Source organism: Meles meles, chromosome 5, assembly GCF_922984935.1.
Source record: "Meles meles chromosome 5, mMelMel3.1 paternal haplotype, whole genome shotgun sequence".
Classification (NCBI taxonomy): Eukaryota; Metazoa; Chordata; class Mammalia; order Carnivora; family Mustelidae; genus Meles; species Meles meles.
This window is the reverse complement of record NC_060070.1, coordinates 23,187,975-23,206,907: the sequence shown is the minus strand read 5'-3', so window position 1 is coordinate 23,206,907 and position 18,933 is coordinate 23,187,975. Positions and strand designations below refer to the sequence as shown.

The 18,933-nt window shown below is 40.4% G+C and overlaps 1 protein-coding gene across 1 annotated transcript in view; it reads right to left on the bottom strand.

Annotated features, from left to right (window-relative positions):
• AK9 (adenylate kinase 9) overlaps positions 1 to 18,933 on the bottom strand; it is a 123,798-nt gene that overhangs the window by 404 nt on the left and 104,461 nt on the right. Inside the window, exons 30-38 of the mRNA XM_046006047.1 lie at positions 18,531 to 18,744; positions 12,896 to 13,097; positions 11,292 to 11,438; positions 10,969 to 11,189; positions 5,865 to 6,061; positions 4,426 to 4,595; positions 4,110 to 4,208; positions 1,716 to 1,818; positions 401 to 515 (exon numbers count right to left, since the gene is read on the bottom strand). Of these exons, the coding sequence (XP_045862003.1) occupies positions 401 to 515; positions 1,716 to 1,818; positions 4,110 to 4,208; positions 4,426 to 4,595; positions 5,865 to 6,061; positions 10,969 to 11,189; positions 11,292 to 11,438; positions 12,896 to 13,097; positions 18,531 to 18,744 (1,468 nt within the window). The remainder of the gene's footprint in view (positions 1 to 400; positions 516 to 1,715; positions 1,819 to 4,109; positions 4,209 to 4,425; positions 4,596 to 5,864; positions 6,062 to 10,968; positions 11,190 to 11,291; positions 11,439 to 12,895; positions 13,098 to 18,530; positions 18,745 to 18,933) is intronic.

The window sequence follows — 18,933 nt, the reverse complement described above, 5'->3', positions numbered from 1 at the left end:
GCAGAAAATGTCACAGAATTGAATGTTTTCTGTTAGGTTAGTGAATCACTAAATTGAAAAGAAAGAGAACTTTGTGTGTCAGATTGTTGCACAGCTATCGCTGAGAAGATATCTAAATCCCAAGTAAGATTTAAGGATTATTCCATTTTAGATCATAAATGCCTCTATTCACCATCCTCTATGGCATGGATTATTGAAAGCCGATTGTATTACTTGCAGTCCTTGCTTTAAAGGCTAGAAACTAAAATCTGATATTTTCAGTAAAGTATTCGCTGTCAACACAGACACACACACACTAATGCAGGCAGCTGACTCAGCTCAACAATCCTATATATTTACGGCATACCCTACAAATAATGTTAAATTAGTTCTGAGTAGCGTCTCATTAAAGAAGACATACCTTTTAGGTGAAATGCTATATACAGTAGTGCAGATCTCTTTACACTCAAGAAGGGAAATTTGGGTTTTAAGCTCCCTGCGGCATTCATTGCTTTGATCAGTGAGGTTGCAACACCCTGTAGGCGGCACAATGTAGACCACAGGCATATGTGAGTTTGGCTTCTTCTCTTAGTGGCAAATAGATAAAGAGGTTATTCTTTGGCGTCAGGGATGGGGCTTATAAGGTGGTTCTATGACCACTTAACCAACGTGGAAAGGAACACAAAGTACTTTTGATTAGAAAGACTGAAAATTACAAATTGGCTGAAGGGCAGGTGGCTGATGGAGACATGGGTTTCATTACACAATTCTTTCTGTGTTTACATTTGACATTTTCCATAACAAAATATTAAAGAAGGAAGGGGTCCCTACGCTTTGAGTTGTCTTGGCCCATTTTCTACTTCCAGAACTGGCCAGACTGCCTCTGCTGTCAAGGCCCTTGACCACCTGCAAGAAATTCCAGAGACCACCATTGTCGGTCACCACAGCAAAGATTCTGGAGCCCTGTGTGGGCAAAGAGGAGGCGAGGCCCTCCTGATGAAACGTGGCCTTTCATGAAAATACTCCTCTCTGGGTGAGCTTCATCTTGCCTTTCAATATTAAACCAGATTGCAGGCTTACCATCTAGGCAAGCCAAAAAAAAAAAAAAAAAAAAAAGGAAGTGGTTAAGAGTTTCTGAGAAAGGTATGAAATTGTTCCCCAGGCATTAATTTTATAGAAAAATTTAAAAGAGCTTTTAAAATAGTGGTTGATTACAGCTAAGTTTTATTATGTTTAGAAAGATTTATATTTAGATAAATAAAATGTGACTCGAGTAGCTATGGGGGGCATTTGCCCCCAGATTTGCGGCAAAATATGACTTGGGTGGTTCAGCTGCGGTGTGGTATTGCAACTCAACACTTTGGAGCAGTGAGCAAAGATCTCAGAGACTGAATCTGCGCCTTTCAAAATTAAAAAGTGTTACAGACCCTGAAATTTAAAGTAAGAATCTAGCCACAAGTCAGATGTAAACAATTTCATGACAATCTCCTCTCTCTCTCTGCTTTGTTGCAGATATCTGGAAATGCGCTAGAGAAGCAGGGGGTTTCCTCATTTCTTATTTTCCCAGCCACCCCAAACCAAAATGGGTTCCAATGGGTTCCAAGTCAGAAAACTCTGCCTTGCATTTCAGTGTTACCAAACTAAAAAAAAAAAAAAAAAAAAAAAAAAATTATTGTTAAAAAAAGAGATCATTGTACTCTACTAATGTATGTACACAGACAAGCACGGAACCGAACCTGTTCCAGATATCCAGGCAAAGGAAGGCTCGTGAGATGGATGGGCTCCTTCAATGGGGGCAGTTTGTACGGAAGCTTCTGGCTCCAGTATTTCTCTGGCAACCTGAGAACACAGAGTTGGTCACATGGATGCTCACAAGCATAGTCCCCTTGAGTACACGGGAATGGGGATGTGTAAGAGGGGACTAGGAGCTGAAGTTCACCAGCTGGTGTTCTCCCCTGGAGGGAATGTGACAAGTGAGAAGGTGGCGGCTGCTAGAGATCTGTGACCCTCCGCTTTGCCTGGTCCCCAGGGCTGCTCATTTATGCCTCACTTTTCTTGTTTTTCATGGCAACGATAGAAAACTTTGTTCTCTGCATCCTCCTGACTCCCAGGGAACCCTTGACACAGATGCCGTGTTGAACAAACAGAAGCTCGTCCACGGCGCTTCCTCAACCGCTCACCACAGGCAGAGCTGCACACACTTCCTCTTTCCGTGGGGGGGGCTAACCTCCCCTCAGCTGCCTCCACCCTCTCCCCACTCTCCACCCCACTTTGGATCCCTCTCCCCCCAGCCTCTCTAGAGTAATTTCTCTCTCTCCCCTTCGGCATTTCCTTCTTTATTGGATCCTCCCCATTCCCCTGCATTTAAACGTGCACCTAGCTTCCTCATTGAAGAAAAAGGAAAAAGAAAAACAACCTTCACACCTCCCATTCTAAATCACTTCCAGCAACTAGTGTCTTTTCTTTTTTTTTTTTTTAAGATTTTTTTTATTTATTTATTTGACAGAGAGAGATCACAAGTAGCAGAGAGGCAGGCAGAGAGAGAGAGAGAGGGAAGCAGGCTTCCTGCTGAGCAGAGAGCCCGATGTGGGACTCGATCCCAGAACCCTGAGATCATGACCTGAGCCGAAGGCAGCGGCTTAACCCACTGAGCCACCCAGGCACCCTAGTATCTTTTCTTTTTGAATGTCTTCAGACCGTGAGCTTTAGTAGAAGTAACACACTACTGCACAAATTCCATCCCATCTGATCCACACAGTATTTTCAGAAATTTAGATCAGTCAAGAACATTAACAACAACAACAAAGAGAACGATTTGGTTTAAAAAGAAAAAGAAATCTGGTTTTCACCTTGTGAGACAGAAACATCGGCACGACACTCTCCTCACTGTGGCCTGCCCGTTGGCCTGTCTGCCACAGACCCCACCATGCCCTGTGCTCTCACACCCAACCGGCTTCCCCCAGGGGCTTCACCCTCTGTAGGCTTCCCTCTCTACAGGTAACCTCTGTGTGTGTGATCTCTGCACTCGGTGAGGTCTTCCTTTCCTCCATGCCTACTATAGTTACCTTCCACTCAGTTCACTCTACTGAAACCATTCCTGCCAGGTTCACCGATGACCTGTTACAACCGAACTCTGACACACTTTTCAGTTCTTCTCTTGCTTGACCTCTAAACTGTGTTTAAGCTTGTTGGCCACTGTGGGTGGCTGCGGGGCCGGAGCTACCGCCCCCAGCTCCCCGAGACCTTCTCTCTTCCCTCCTCCCAGAGCCTCCCCAACCTGGCTCTCCTTTGCCATTCTGTAGGTTCTTGATCATTCTCCTTGCAAGCTCTTCTCTACACATTTGTTGACATTTCTCAGAGCTTGGTCCTAAGCCCACTGCTTTCCCCACACTATCTTCATGGGTGACCTCAGACGTGCTGTATTATTTTGGACAGGATCATTCTAACAGCCTCAGCACTGGTATTCCTGCCTCCAATCCATTATCAACACTCCAATGATAGTCTCTCCCCAAAGCAAATTTGAATATAATACTCAAAACCAGTTAATGTATTCATACTGCCTTTTGGGTCAAGTTCAAATACTTTATGGTGATTTTTATCTGACCTTCACCCTCTGGCCCTGCTACCGTCTCTAGCCTCACCTCTCAGTCCTTTCCTATTTCTCTACATCATGTCTAGCCATGCTGAATTTCTTGCCGTTCTGGGATTCCCTTGGGCGAGGGTCTCTCTGCTTGGAACATGTTCCTCTTCCCCTTCATCTACCCAATTCCCACTCCTTACTCAGGCCTTACTCCAACAGACATTCGGTCAGACTTCGGGGCTACATGTTAGCAAAACCCCTGACATTTCGCCACCCTAACTTGCATTCTGTTGCAAACAGGTGTGTGAAGTCCAACATACCTCAGAGCCTCAGGCTTTGGGAAGCAAAAACCACTTCTTAGTCATCATCACGCATGCAAGTATGTGTGTGTGCATGTTTGATGTTTGCATGTATGTATGCGTACGTGTGTCAATACACACAAATATATTTATGCGCGTGCACACACACACACACACACACACACAAACCCCGGCATGGTGCATTGAACACAGAAGATATTCAACATTGGTAACTTGGTGAATAGTCTCACCTCAAAAACTTCTCAAGTTTTTCTCTAGTCTCACAAATATATATATGATCACGATACTCCAAAGCAAATTTAATGTTACCAGGTACAAGGGCCTCATATCTGAAAGATAAGAAAAAAAACTGTATAATTAATACGTGGTACTGTATGAATAAAATGTCAAAATGTTTCATTTTCTATCTATGCAACTCAAGGAAGAAATAAAACATTTTCCAGTTAAATAACAGTGACCTTTTGACACAGATGTTAAGGTTGTTATGAGAACTGCCTATTCTGAGTAGAGATGCCACCCGCCCCTCCCCCGGGGGCAAGGACCTGCCTGTGGTTGCCGTCCTGATAGGTCACCGGACAGTAGCCCTGCAGCTCCGCACACTTGGGGAATCGGCTTTTCAGTTCTGACAGTGTCAGCCTTTTGGGGATCATGTCAGCAGGTGGGAGTGGATGAGGGGCTAACGGAGGCACATACAATTCTGGGTTCTCCAAAAATTTCTGCAGGAAATGATTACAGCAATAAGACCATTCAAAATTGGAGTCCACTGCCAGTCAAACACCCCGGGGGGCTCTCCTGCTACTCTCTATTTGCAGCAGCAACCCAGCTCCCAGGGGCTCTCTGCTCTGTAGTAATTCCCTCCTGGCGGGAAGGACCATCGTTACAGTGATGGTCCCAAGTGATGACATCCAAGGGTCTCTCCTGATCTCTATTTACTCACTCACTCGCTAATTCACATGTGCAATATTTCTGGAGCTCGTGCTCTGTTGCCAGGCACTGGGGGTGTGCCCATCACTCGTTGGCCCATCTTCTGGTTCTGCAGGACCAGGAGCTAGCTGGGGGCTGTTTGGCAGGGGAATCTTCTCTCTAGCTTCAGTCTGCTCTCTGCACCACGTAGGGGGCCAACTGGATGCGTGATCTCCAATGGCACTTCCAGTTTTAAAATTCTGTGAATGCCATTTATATACGCAGGAAGAAATAAATGTCTCCTTAATAAAGTGATTTTTAAAATTCTACCTCTTTAGAGGAGAGTAAAATGTTCAGAGGCATCTGGTTAGTTTTCGGCCACAAACCTTTATCTTCACAAATTACAGACATCCTGTTAGAGCAGATGTGTGTTCTGTTGCATTAAACAGAAATATACCATACAGATATACAGGAACCCGAGTGATGGAAACATTTTAAAGCACAGGGGAGACGTAGGTGAGATCTTGCTTCATTTCTCCTGTAACTTCCCTTCTGCACTGTAGGACCTTAATCCCCTGGGAAGCCCCACTGTGGGCTGAGTCCCTATGCTCAGCATCTTCTCCATTGGTGGGCATCACCATTGGCCTTCCCTAGCTGTCCAGCTGAGGGCCCATCACCGACTCTGAACCTCCACTGTGTGCCAAAATATATCTTGGGGTGCAGCCTCAGGACTGGCCTCCGAGTTGCCTCATTGGTCCTAACGTCATAATTTCCAGTAATAGGGCTCCTGGTCTGCAGTTCCTGGGTGTTCCCAGCTGTACCCACCCCTTCCTATTTTTTTTTAATTAAGATTTTTATTTATTTGACAGAGATCACAAGTAGGCAGAGAGGCAGGCAGAGAGAGAGGAAGGGAAGCAGGCTCCCCACCAAGCAGAGAGCCCAACGTGGGGCTCAAACCCAGGATCCTGGGATCATGACCTGAGCTGAAGGCAGAGGCTTTAACCCACCCCTTCCTATTTGATGAAGTCCAAGACAGGCATTTTCTTTCCCTGGTAAATATGTGGCGTTAGGAACAAACTTACATTCAGATTTTCCTGAGAACTCATTTTATAATAGTGCCCTCTGAACTCGGCGGCAAATTCCAGTGAGTCAGTTACAGAGCAATCGACTAGTTCATGTGATTCTGCCAGGCTGATAGGGCAGAACTGTCCAAATTCGCCCAGGCGAGATATCAGTTCTTGAGGTGTGATACATAACTTGTCAATGCAGGCGGCTTTTCCTATCAGCAACAGAGTCACTGTTTTATGTATATGTACATCTTTTCATAGAAAACACAGTGATTTTAGAAATTAAAATGATTTCAAGTACACACACGGTACAAATGCATATACATTGTAAAATTCCAAACAACAGAAAAGTAAGTTTCTCTTCACACCTTCATCCTCTCAATTCATCATCCTTCCTGAGTAATCACTCTTGATTTGTATCTTTTTCAGACTTTTTTCTATACACTTGCAATACAAAATTATTTTTTGCATATAGCATGCTTTTGCCACTATGCTGTAAACATTATTCTACAACTTCCATCAGTTATATGGTCTTTGACATCTTTCCATGCCAGTTTATATGATTTACTTAATTCTTTTTTTTTTTTAAAGATTTTTATTTATTTATTTGACAGAGAGAGAGAGAGATCACAAGTAGACAGAGGCAGGCAGAGAGAGAGGAGGAAGCAGGCACCCCGAGGAGCAGAGAGCCTTACGCGGGGCTCGATCCCAGGACCCTGAGATCATGACCTGAGCCGAAGGCAGCGGCTTAATCCACTGAGCCACCCAGGCGCCCCATACTTAATTCTTTTTTAACTGACACATAGTATTCCTTGTAAAAATATACATATAGTTCACTTAGCCATTTATCTGTTGATGAATGTTTTGGTTGTTTTTAATTCTTATTATAAATTATGTATATGTTATAAACCATATATATGTATGTGTATGTAAATATGTTATATGCCTGTCTGCAGACGCACTTAGACACACATATAAATTTGCTACCTATTTTAAATTTTTCTATGAGGTAGATTTCAAAAAGTACGAATAATTTGTGGACATGACGTTACTGTGCCCAGACGGCACAGGAGAGTAGGGAAAAAATGTTTTTCCAAAAGTGACTAGGTTTACCCCAAAGAGTCTATTTAAAAAGGAAGAGCCCAAGGTCCTTCAGTGAACGGGTTTAAGAGTTTTCTCCCCAGTACTGCACCAGAATGGGGATTCTGAAGAAATAAGACATGCTACAGAAAATGAAAAATTTTTTCATACATCTTAGTTATATTGAGTAAATTTTGACCCTTAATACATTTTGTTATTGGTCCCTTTCACTACTGATAAGTTTTGTCTTTAAAAATTATTATTATGCTTAGGAAGGTCTTAAATTAACTATAAAATTATGAGTCATAAATCAGCGCTTGTTACGTGACAATGTAAACATATAAAATTGATCCTCAGGCTTCGAGTAATGGTCTACAAGCCAAAGAATGCAGAAGATTGCTGGCAAAACTGGAGGCTAAGAGAAGGACATGGAACAGATTCTCCCCAGAGACTTTAGGGAGAATATGGCCTTTGTAACACCTTGATTTTGAGCTTTGGGCCTCCAGAACCGTGAGAGAACAATTTTCTCATGTTTAAGCCACCCAGTTTGTGGTACTTCCTCACACCAGGCTTAGGAAACTAAGACAATTACGAAAGACAATGACTTTTGCCTTGTTGGCACTTTCTTGCCTTCACAGCTTGTTCATTTGCTAGAACGAAGGTGCCAGGTTGCAAAGGTCTATATGGGAAGGAACTGAAAGTGGTCTGTGCCCCACAACCAGCAAGAAACTGACGCCCTCAATCCAGCATCCCTCAAGGAACGAAATCTTGTCAACAATACATGAATGAGTGTGATAGTAGGTTCCTTCCCAGTCGGGCTTTCAGATGAGGTAATAATCCTAGACAATACCTTGATTATGGTTGTGAGAGTTCCTGAAGCAGAGAATCCCGTTAAACTGTGACTCGATTCCTGACCCGAGAAATTGTGTGTGTGTGTGTGTTATTTTAAGCTGCTAAGTTTTGATTTTTTTAATGAATTTGCATAATTTGTTATGCAGCATAAACTAATATGCTATCCCATCTGTTGTTTTTAACACAGATGAAAAAGATAAGAAGCCCTAATACTCCTTCCCTACAAAGAATATGACACTACTATAATATTGTAGTGCCATAATATTATTCTGGAGTGTTATAATGCACAGTAGTATGGTATAATAATATGTTTTATTATTAAAGTATATAGTATTATATAGTGCTATAATATTATACTATATGGTCCTACAGTATTACAATCCTAGCTGTCCTTTAGCTCAGATGGGCTGAACCTCACCAATCCTGACAGGTTTAGTGACAGGGTAATTTAGAATCACATGGTTTAAGTCCCAAAGAGATAAAGATACTCAAATATCTCTTCTTCTGTATTCTTGATGACCTCTGGCAATGTCCATGTATCTTAATCTGGAATGTGGCAGAATGAGGAGGAATCTCTTTAACCTTCTAGCCCTGACCTTGTTCCATCTCATTAGTCACAGTAAACTTTGGCCTTCTGATAGGGAGAGGATCATTTGAATAGCTTACAAGGAAGTGTGGAATGAAAACAAACAAACAAACAAGTCAAAACTAAATTTAAACAATCAGGTACAGGTTAGGTTATTAGGTGGAACTTAAAGCAGAAGATCAATAAAGTTGGCTTCTGTTAGATTAACTATTCAAGGCAGAGGCAAGTGTATTTGGAATAATGAAGTGGATACCATGGCGCCTCATCCAGATCCCTCTTCAGGGCTGATGCTGCCATCCTCCAGATGCTGGGAGCATCAGTGCTGGTGGGTCTCACATGCACTGGGAATTGCCCATCTGTCACTGGTTAACCCCCTCCCAGAGTACCTGTGGTCAAGGCCAGCCAACGCACGGATATAGAGCCTGGCTCCTCCCCTCAGTTGGGAAATTCTGAAGGCCCACCCTAGCTCCAGGGCTTCCCTATTAGATCTGCTGAAGCATTCCTTTTCACCCCAGGGCAGGTGAGTTTCTTCCTCTAATTCTGTGGTCCTCATTCCCCACAGGTGTATCTCCTGATTAACACACAGGAAGCCCAGTGAGTTTAAATGTCAAATTAACAATGAAGAGTTTTTAGTCTAAGTATATCTCCTGCAATATTTGGGACATACTTAGACTAAAAACTTATTTGTTATTTATCTGAAATTCAAATTTAATCTTATTTAATCTTGAGTCTGTTTCCAGGGAACTCAGCCTACGATAGGGAGGGTGAAATAGGGGAACAAAAAGATGAATGATGCACAAGTTTGCTTTCAAAGTCTGCGGTGAAGGGTTTTACAAGCACGATGCTTTCCAAAACTTATTGCGAGTAGGTTTCTAAAAACTCAATTCTTTCTTCCTTGTACTTGTCATTCCTTGTAATCCTCAGGTGAAAACAAATTCCCAGTCTGCAGACAAACAGGAACCGGAGATACTGGTTATACCCAAATAATGAAGCTAACCAAGATTTAATGATGCAGAATCCTCACGGAATTCTTCCTTGTATAAGATTCTCTTAGTCATATTGCTCTCATACCTCATTCTATCTTCTCTGTAGTCCCATAGTTAAACAAAGTCACTCACCAGATGTCCGTGAGAACCCTATAGCTCAATTCTCTAGAGACAACACTCTTTTTAGAGATATCAGATATAGATAACTTTCCTTCTTTTATGTATTTTTAGAGAAAAGTCAAGAAACTTACAGAAATATATAATCAAACATTTTCTTTCATGGATTCCAAATATATATTAAAAGTCATTTTATGCTCAAGTTTAACTTTTTATAGATTCATTGCTGAATCTATAATTTTTTATGGATTCACTGCCGAATCTATAAAAATATACCATTATATTGGTATAATATAAATACCAAAAATGGCTTTAATTCTAGATTCATAAACAGAATTTTGCCAAGAGTCATTCCATTGCCCACTACCCTCCTATAACTAGCACTTCTGAAACTTGGCTTCTTTTTTTTTTTTTTTCTTTATTTTCAGCGTAACAGTGCTCATTGTTTTTGTTTGTTTGTTTATTTACAGCATAACAGTGTTCATTGTTTTTGCACCACACCCAGTGCTCCATGCAGTACCTGCCCTCCCTATTACCCACCACCTGGTTCCTCAACCTCCCACCGTCGCCCCCCGCCCCTTCAAAACCCTCTGGTTGTTTTTCAGAGTCCATAGTCTCTCATGGTTCATCTCCCCTTCCAGTTTCCCTCAACTCCCTCTCCTCTCCATCTCCCCATGTCCACCGTGTTCTTTGTTATGCTCCACAAATGAGTGAGACCATATGATACTTGACTCTCTCTGCTTGACTTATTTCGCTCAGCATAATCTCTTCCAGTCCTGTCCATGTTGCTACAAAAGTTGGGTATTCATCCTTTCTGATGGAGGCATAATACTCCATCGTGTATATGGATCACATCTTCCTTATCCATTCATCCGTTGAAGGGCATCTTGGTTCTTTCCACAGTTTGGCGACCGTGGCCATTGCTGCAATAAACATTGGGGTACAGATGGCCCTTCTTTTCACTACATCTGTATCTTTGGGGTAAATACCCAGCAGTGCAATTGTAGGGTCATAGGGAAGCTCTGTTTTTAATTTCTTGAGGAATCTCCACACTGTTCTCCAAAGTGGCTGCACCAACTTGCATTCCCACCAACAGTGTAAGAGGGTTCCCCTTTCTCCACATCCTCTCCAACACACGTTGTTTCCTGTCTTGCTAATTTTGGCCATTCTAACTGGTGTCAGGTGGTATCTCAATGTTGAAACTTGGCTTCTTAAACGGCTTTCCAAACACTATAAACTCTTCTAGTGAGAGGTTATGCGTTATTTTTATGTGCGAGGTTCACACAGGAGCTCAATAAATGATCGAGTAGTGGCAGTCATTTATGAGATGAGAGCAGAATAGATGCCCACAATAATTGGCTAGTACCAAAGACTTCAAAGACTGATTAAGATTGTGGGAACAAACGTTCAAATTGAATGAATTATAGAACATGAGTCAGGCATGTGTAGACTTTGAATTAATATTTTATTCTATCTGAACAATTTAATGTTTTCTTACCTGCTTTTATTCTTTCCAGGTATATCTGCATATGTTTATTCACCATATGAACTTTCTTAATGACTTCGTTCCATACCCACCATTTGCTGTGAAATCCATCAATCACATACCAGTTCTGATGCTGTTCTTGATAATATTTCCTAATCTCACCAATATTTTTGCGGTATTTTGAGTTTTTGACAGCTGTAATCTGTGTGCTGTTGTGCAGTGGATAAGGCAAACTAATAGAGAAAGAGAGTGAATGGGAAAAGCTGTTAAAAATACACTTTTTTCTGGATGATTGAAGTTTATTCCTTTATCGTTGCTTTCGTCACATACATTACCTTTGCTCCTTTTTTTTTTCCAGGAACAATCTTTTGAAAATCTCCTTGGAAGGCACATCCAACTCAAAGATGACCATGGGGATGATCGACCCAGCTTCCAAGAGACTCAATTGATACTTAGTTACAGGGTAGCCATCGATGACAACACTAACAAGGAGAAACATGAAAATAATTCCAGATTTCTTTTCTCTCCTATCTTCCTTCCTGTCTTCTAGAACCCGGCTATCTCTTTAGGAATAATCTCTTGCTCTTTCTTTTGTAACTTGACTTATCTTCTTTACACTTTGTGCTCTTTATCTCTGTATTTTTAACCCCACTCAGCCCAACAGCCAGATGTAGGCTGGCACACGAAGAGAGACAGCTCTGAAGTCACACACTTAGCATCGCAGAGCTAGGCTTGGACAGAACTCAAGAGGTAACGCATGTAAGACTTTGAACATCGTGTTATTCAATTGGTGCTTTTATCCTAAGCATGAAACAGTGCAAAGAATACAGGCTTCAGAGGCAGACAGACAAAGACTGAGACCTAGTTTGACCTCTTTGAGTCTCAGTTTTCAGTAAAATGGGGGAAATGATACTTAACCCTGCGAGTTGTCTTAAAGACTTATAGATCTGGTATGTAAAGCAACTGGCATGGGGTCCTGGCACAATAAAGAGTATCTTAGTAAGAGATTAAGCAAATATGGGAAAACAACGGTGCTCTAAGCTTGCTTTTCTAGGCAAGTTCTGTGGGAAGGCTGGAGGGTGGCGATGGGAGGAGAGATGGGAAGTTGGTGAAAGGAGATCTGTGATATCTGGGAAAGAATCATCCCATCAGGACCCATCATGCTTCTGAGCAGAAATGACAGAGAATTTTAGCTAGTCCAACAATCTGAGATGATGAGAGTGTCACTATCAAACTGAGAGGAGGAATAAAGGGTGTCCACACATTCTGAGAGGAATGGCCGCCAGAGTCCTAAGACTCGATTAAGGACTAGTGGCAGGGAAGGGCTAAAAGCCTTTTAATACAAGCTTGAGGAAATCAGTGGGATTCTAGGTCAGTGACCTGGGCTCAAGAGCAGGGCGTTAGGCTGTCCTGGCTTTTACACCTGGGTGTGACCAGTGGCTACACTGGGTGAGTAATGGCTGAGCAGAGGATTGTAAACTGAAGAGGGCCCTCAGGTCCAACTGTAGCATTAAGGGAGGGGCACTGCTCCCTGTGCAGAGAGCTGGGCCAGTGCGAGACTGTGTCTCCATTAGACCAATACCATCTCTGGGACAGGGGAGGGCCGCTCCTTCAGCATTCCATGGAGCAGTGAGGAGGTCTGCTAGACACTGGAAGTCACACCGGCCCCCTTTGTTGGCACTGTATGCCCAGAGACTCTTGGACAGCACAGGGTTGCTGCGGCGAGGCAAGTGGCCGGCTTGCTATCCTGCCCTATGAGTGTTCAAGCCAAGTTGTAACCTGACTGAAAATTAAAATATATAACCACGTAGGGGCCTTAGGTTTGAGAAGTAGATCACACCCTTTACAAGAGCTTTAAACCTTGTTTAAGGTGACGGTTTTAAATTCTGGCAGTAATTCTTGAAAGAAGTCTTTAACTACGCCCCCAACCCCCACTTACCCTGCAGTGTTACACACACTCCCCATCAGGCAGATCTCTAAGGCCTGAATAGCCAGTTCGTCAGGTGCTGTCATTCCTTTATGCAGATGCCAGTTTAGCATGAGCGCCAGCTCTGTGTCTGGTTGGCTGTTTAACACATAGCGCAGAGCTTCCCCTATTGACAGACGCTTTAAGCCATATTCGCTTGAAATTTTTTGGGCCACTGGAAAACATTAACACTTTAAACTGACTCCATTTCGCAGATTCATTAGTTAACCTTATTTCTAACTCTGGCTAACTGACATCCACGGTGAGCCAATCAATGTTCACATTCCCCAAAGAAATTTTGATAATCAGAATTGTTACATTTTATTGTGTTAATACGGTCCAAGGTCCATCATTATTAGTACTCCAAGTATGTGGCTGATGGATCTGGTAATGAGCCAGCTCTGTGGGTTTTTCTCATAACCAAACTGACATTTAAGTGTCTTCTTCCTTCTGCACCAGGTAGCAACAATTTTGAGAAATTTACATGGCATCCTATGTGTACCATTAATATTTGGTATTTATTTTTAAGTTCTAATAATAATAAAAACTTCCATAGCTTGATATCTCATTGATATCAATAATATATTGTTATATAATATATTATATAAACTTCCATAGCTTGATAACTTATTAAAAATTCACCTCTATTTCAACAAAGAAATGAGAAATCAAACCACTATGGTATTGACACAAAAACAGACACATAGATCAACAGAACAGAATAGAGAGCCCAGAAATAAACCTACATGTACATGGTAAATTAATTTATGATAAAGGAGGCAAGAATACACAATGGGGATAAGACAGTCTCTTCAATAAATGGTGTTGTGAAACCTGGACAGCTACATGCAAAAGAATAAAACTGTCTCAGGAATATGATTTGGTGCAGCAAACAGAATACTGTTTGAAAACAGTATGGAGGTTCCTCAAGAAGTTAAAAATAGAAACACCATACAATTAAGTAATTCCACTGCTGGATATTTACCTAAAGAAAACAAAAATACTAATTTGAAAAGATATACACACTCCTGTGTTTACTGCAGCATTATTTACAATAGCCAAGATATGGAATCAAACAAGTGTCGTTGACAGATGAATGGAAAAAGAGGATGTAATACATGCGTACGCACACACACACACACACACACACAATGGAATACTACTCAGCCATAAAAAGAATAAGATCTTGCTATTTTCGACAACATGAATGGACCCAGAGGGTATTATACTAAGTAAAATAAGTCAGACAGAGAGAGACAAATACTATTATGATTTCACTTATATGTGGAATCTAAACAAACAAATGAACAAACGAACCAAAAACAGAAGACTCGTAAATACAGAGAACAAACCGATGGTTGTCAGAGCCGGGAGGGAGGTGGAGGGATGGGTGAAACAGGTGAGGGAGATTAAGAGGCGCACAAAACAGTAAATGAGAAATCAGGTTGTTTTATCTACATTTTTACCTTTTGCTCTGGTTGAGGGATCTTATTTTAAAGGTCAATGGATTTGGTTTTTTTAAATGTTTGTGAACATGTAAAAAAAATTTTTTTTAGAAAGAGTGCATGCGCAAGTGGCAGGAGTTGGGGAGAGAGCAAGAGGAGTGGGGAGAGATTCTCTAACAGGCTCCATGCCCAGCACAGAGCCAGCTGCAGGGCGTAATCTCATGACCCCGAGATCAGGACCTGAGCTGAAATCAAGAACTGGACGCTTGACCAAATGAGCCACCCAGGAACCCCTACGTTTGTGAATGTTTAGAATATGACTATTAAAGTCTCTTCCAGGGGCGCCTGGCTGGCTCAGTGGGTTAAAGCCTCTCTGCCTTCAGCTCAGGTCATGATCACAGGGTCCTGGGATTGAGCCCCACATCAGGTTCTCTGCTCAGCAGGGAGCCTGCTTCCCTTCCTCTCTTTCTGCCTGCCTCTCTGCCTACTTGTGATCTCTGTCTGTCATATAAATAAATAAAATCTTTAAAAAAAAATAAAGTCTCTTCCATCATGTTAAGAGGTTTAAATGGGCAAAACAAACTTTTTGAACTGGAACACAAAACTCCCCTTTATCTTTGACCTCATCTCTCCCCTTCATTCTCTATTCAGTCCTTAAGTCCTATTGTTTCCTTTTGAAATATCTCCTGTATCTGTCCTTCCCATTTTATTTTCATTGCAACCAACCGTTGCCCATGTTGTTATCATGTCATCCTGAAATACCACAACCAACCTTTTGAAGGACTATTGGCCTTAAAAAAAAAAAAAAGTACAAAGTTATACAAAATTCAAACATTATGGGGCTATAGTTTACCCAGTGCCTTTCTCAACAATGATTAAGACAGTGGATTTTTACTCTTTAAACTATTAGCACAATAAATTATATTTCAATTTTTAAAAATATTATATTAAAATCTTTTATATAATTTTTGTGTTATATAATATTAATATACTGTTATTTGACTCTATTTGTAAGTGATATTAATTTGTAATATCTTTTTTTGTATTATTTTGTTAGGTTTTAATATCAGCGTTATGCTAATTTAAAAATCAATTTGTATTCTTTATAACTTTTTGGATAAATGGACAATAATTTAGCCCATATAAATATTTGATTACATTTAGTGAGGACTATACGCCTTAATTAAAAAAAACACTGGAAATAAATTGGGAAACTCATTGTCTTTTTTTCCCCTGCTGTGAAAAAGCTTACAAAAATACAGGAATTATCTCCTGAGTTTTTTGATGCTTTGAAAGTTTGATATAATTATTCTCTAAAACTACTGATTGATCCTGGACTGTTTTGGAATGGGATTATATTTTTGAATGATTTCTCTTTAATAGTTATTATCCTACTTAGGTTTTCTACCTCTTTTTGAATGAATTTTGATAGCTGGCTTTCTGGAGAAGTGCCAGTAGCTTTCAGGAGATTCTTTTATACTTAAGGATAACAAAGACCACAGCAATAAGAGAAAAGATAAAAACCTATGATCATTTCAATAGATGCAGAAAAAACATCTAACAAAGTACAACACCCATTTATGATAAAATCCCTCAATAAAGTAGGTTTAGAGGGAACATACCTCAACATCATAAAGTTTTCATATGAAAAACCCACATCATACTCAATGGGGACAAACCATTCAGGGGAGAGCTCTTCCCCCGAAGTCAAGAATAAGACAAGGATGTCCACTCTCACCACATTTTTAAAAAGATTTTTTATTTATTCATTTGAGAGAGAGAGAGAGAGAGAGCAGCAAGAACATGAGCAGGGGGAGTGTCAGAGGGAGAGAGAGAAGCAGACTCCCACCCAACTTGGGGCTCAATCCTGGGACCCAGGATGATGACCTGAGCAGAAGGTAGACCCTTAACCAACTGAGCCACCCAGGTGCCCCACTCTCACCACTTTTATTCAACATAGTACGGGAAGTCCTAGCCATAGCAATCAGACAATAAATAGAAAGGAATAAAAGGCATCCAAATTGGTAAGGAAGAAGAAAAACTTCACTCTTTACAGAGGACATGATACTTATTATGCATAGAAAACCATGAAGACTCCATCAAAGAATTCTTAGAACTGATAAATGAATTCAGTAAGGATACAAAATCAATGTACAGAAATCTGTATTATTTCTGTATACTAATAATGAAGCAGCAGAAAGAGAAATTAGGAAAACAGTCCCATTTACAATTACACCAAAAATAGTACCATATCAAGGAATAAACTTATCCAAAGAGGTGAAAGGCCTGTGGTCTGAAAACTACAAAACATTGATGAAGGAAATTGAAGATGACACAAACAAACGGAAAGATATTTCATGCTCATGGACTGGAAGAACAAATATTGTTAAAATGTCTCTACCAGCCAAAACAGATTTAATGCACTCTCTATCAAAATACCAACAGGATGTTTCACAGAACTAGAACAAGCAATCCTGAAATTTGTATGGAACCACAAAAGGTCCCCAATAGCCAAAGCAATCTTGAAAAAGAAAAACAAAACTGGAGGCATCATAATTCCAGACTCCAAGTTTTATTACAAAGTTCTGGTAATCAAAACAATATGGTACTGGCATGAAAACAACACAGATCAATGAAACAGAATAGGAAACCCAGAAATACACTCACATTAAATAGTCAATTAATCTTTGACAAAGCAGGAAGGAATATGCAATGGGAAAAAGAGAATCCCTTCAACAAGTGATGTTGGGAAGACTGGGCAGCTACATGCAAAAGAATGAAACTGGACCCCTTTCTTACACCATACACAAAAATAAAATGGATTAAGGACCTAAATATGAGACCTAAAACCATAAAAATACCAGAAGAGAGCACACACAGTAATTTCTCTGACATCGGCCCTAGGAACATTTTTGTATTTATGCCTCCAGAGGCAAAGGAAACAAGAGGAAAAATAAACTATTGGGACTGTATCAAAATAAAAAGCTTCTGCATAGCAAAGGAAGCAACCAACAAAACTAAAAGACAACCTACTGAGGGGAGAAGATACTTAGAGATGACATATCCAATAAAGGATATAAATTATATAATTGGATACAAATTATATAAAGAACTTATACAATTCCACACTCAAAAAACAAATAATCCAATTAAGAAGTGGGCAGGAAACATGAACCGACATTTCTCCAAAGAAGACGTACAAATGACCAAAAGACACATGAAAAGATACTTAACATTACTCATCATCAGAGAAATGCAAGTCAAAGATCACAATGGGATACTACCTTACACGAGTCAGAATGGTTAAAATAGACACAAGAGACAAGTGTTGGCAAGAATGTGGAGAAATGGGAACGCTTGTGCTCTATTGGTGGGAATGTAAACTGGTGCAGCCACTGTGGAAGACAGTAGGGAGGTTCTTCAAAAAATTAAAAATAGAACTACCCATGATCCAGGAATTGCACTCATGAATCTTTATCCCCAAAATACAAAAACTCTAATTCAAAAGGATACATGCACCCCTATGTTTACTGTAGCATTATTTACAATAGCCATCTTATGGAAGCAGCCTAATTATTCATTGAATGGATGAATGGATAAGATCAAGTGCATCCATAGATGAATGGATACACTTGATCTTAGCCAAAAGCCTGAGAAGCGATTGATAGATGAATGGTTAAAGAAGAGGTGGTACACACACACACACACACACACACACACACACACACACACACACACAGGAATATTACCCAGTCATAAAAAGGGACAACATCTTGCCATTTGTAACAACATGGATGGATCTGCAGAGTATAATGCTAAGCAAAGTAAGCCAGTCAGAAAAAGACAAATACTACATGATTTCACTCATATGTGGAATTTAAGAAACAAAACAAAACAAACAAACAAAATAAAAAAGAAAAAAAGACACAAGCCAAAAACACACTCTTAAGTATAGAGAACAGATGGTTTCCAGAGGAAAGGTTGGTGGGGGGACAGGTGAAACAGGTGAAGGGGACTAAGAGTACATTTATCTTGATGAGCACTGAGTAATGCATGGAATTGCTGAATCACTATATCGTACGCTTGAAATGAATATAACACTGTATGATAACTACATTGGGATGAAAACAACAACAAAAACAGAGGCACAAACACACCCTTACCTGTAGTTTTCCCAGATTTTGGAGGTCCCAGAATCATAATCCTAATGGGCACAGTAGGCTTAGGTTTGGGTTGGCGGATATATTTGATTGGGTTCTTCATAAATTTTTCTTTTGTTTCCTTACTAGATAAAAAATAAATATACTGACGATGGATTACAGCATGGACTGGATTCTCTGAAGTTTCAGCTGGTTTGATGGTTTCTCCTTCACTTAGCTGCAGTATGTACACAATTGAATTCAACAGGTTTAAGTTATTCAGCATTTCCCCCAAATACATTTGAACAAATTTGTAAAATAAAATCTTTCTTACACTACATAAGAAAACTAATTATAACCAAATATTATTAGTAAAGACTTTACTTATTCCTTATACATAAAGAATAAACTATTTTACATCCATATG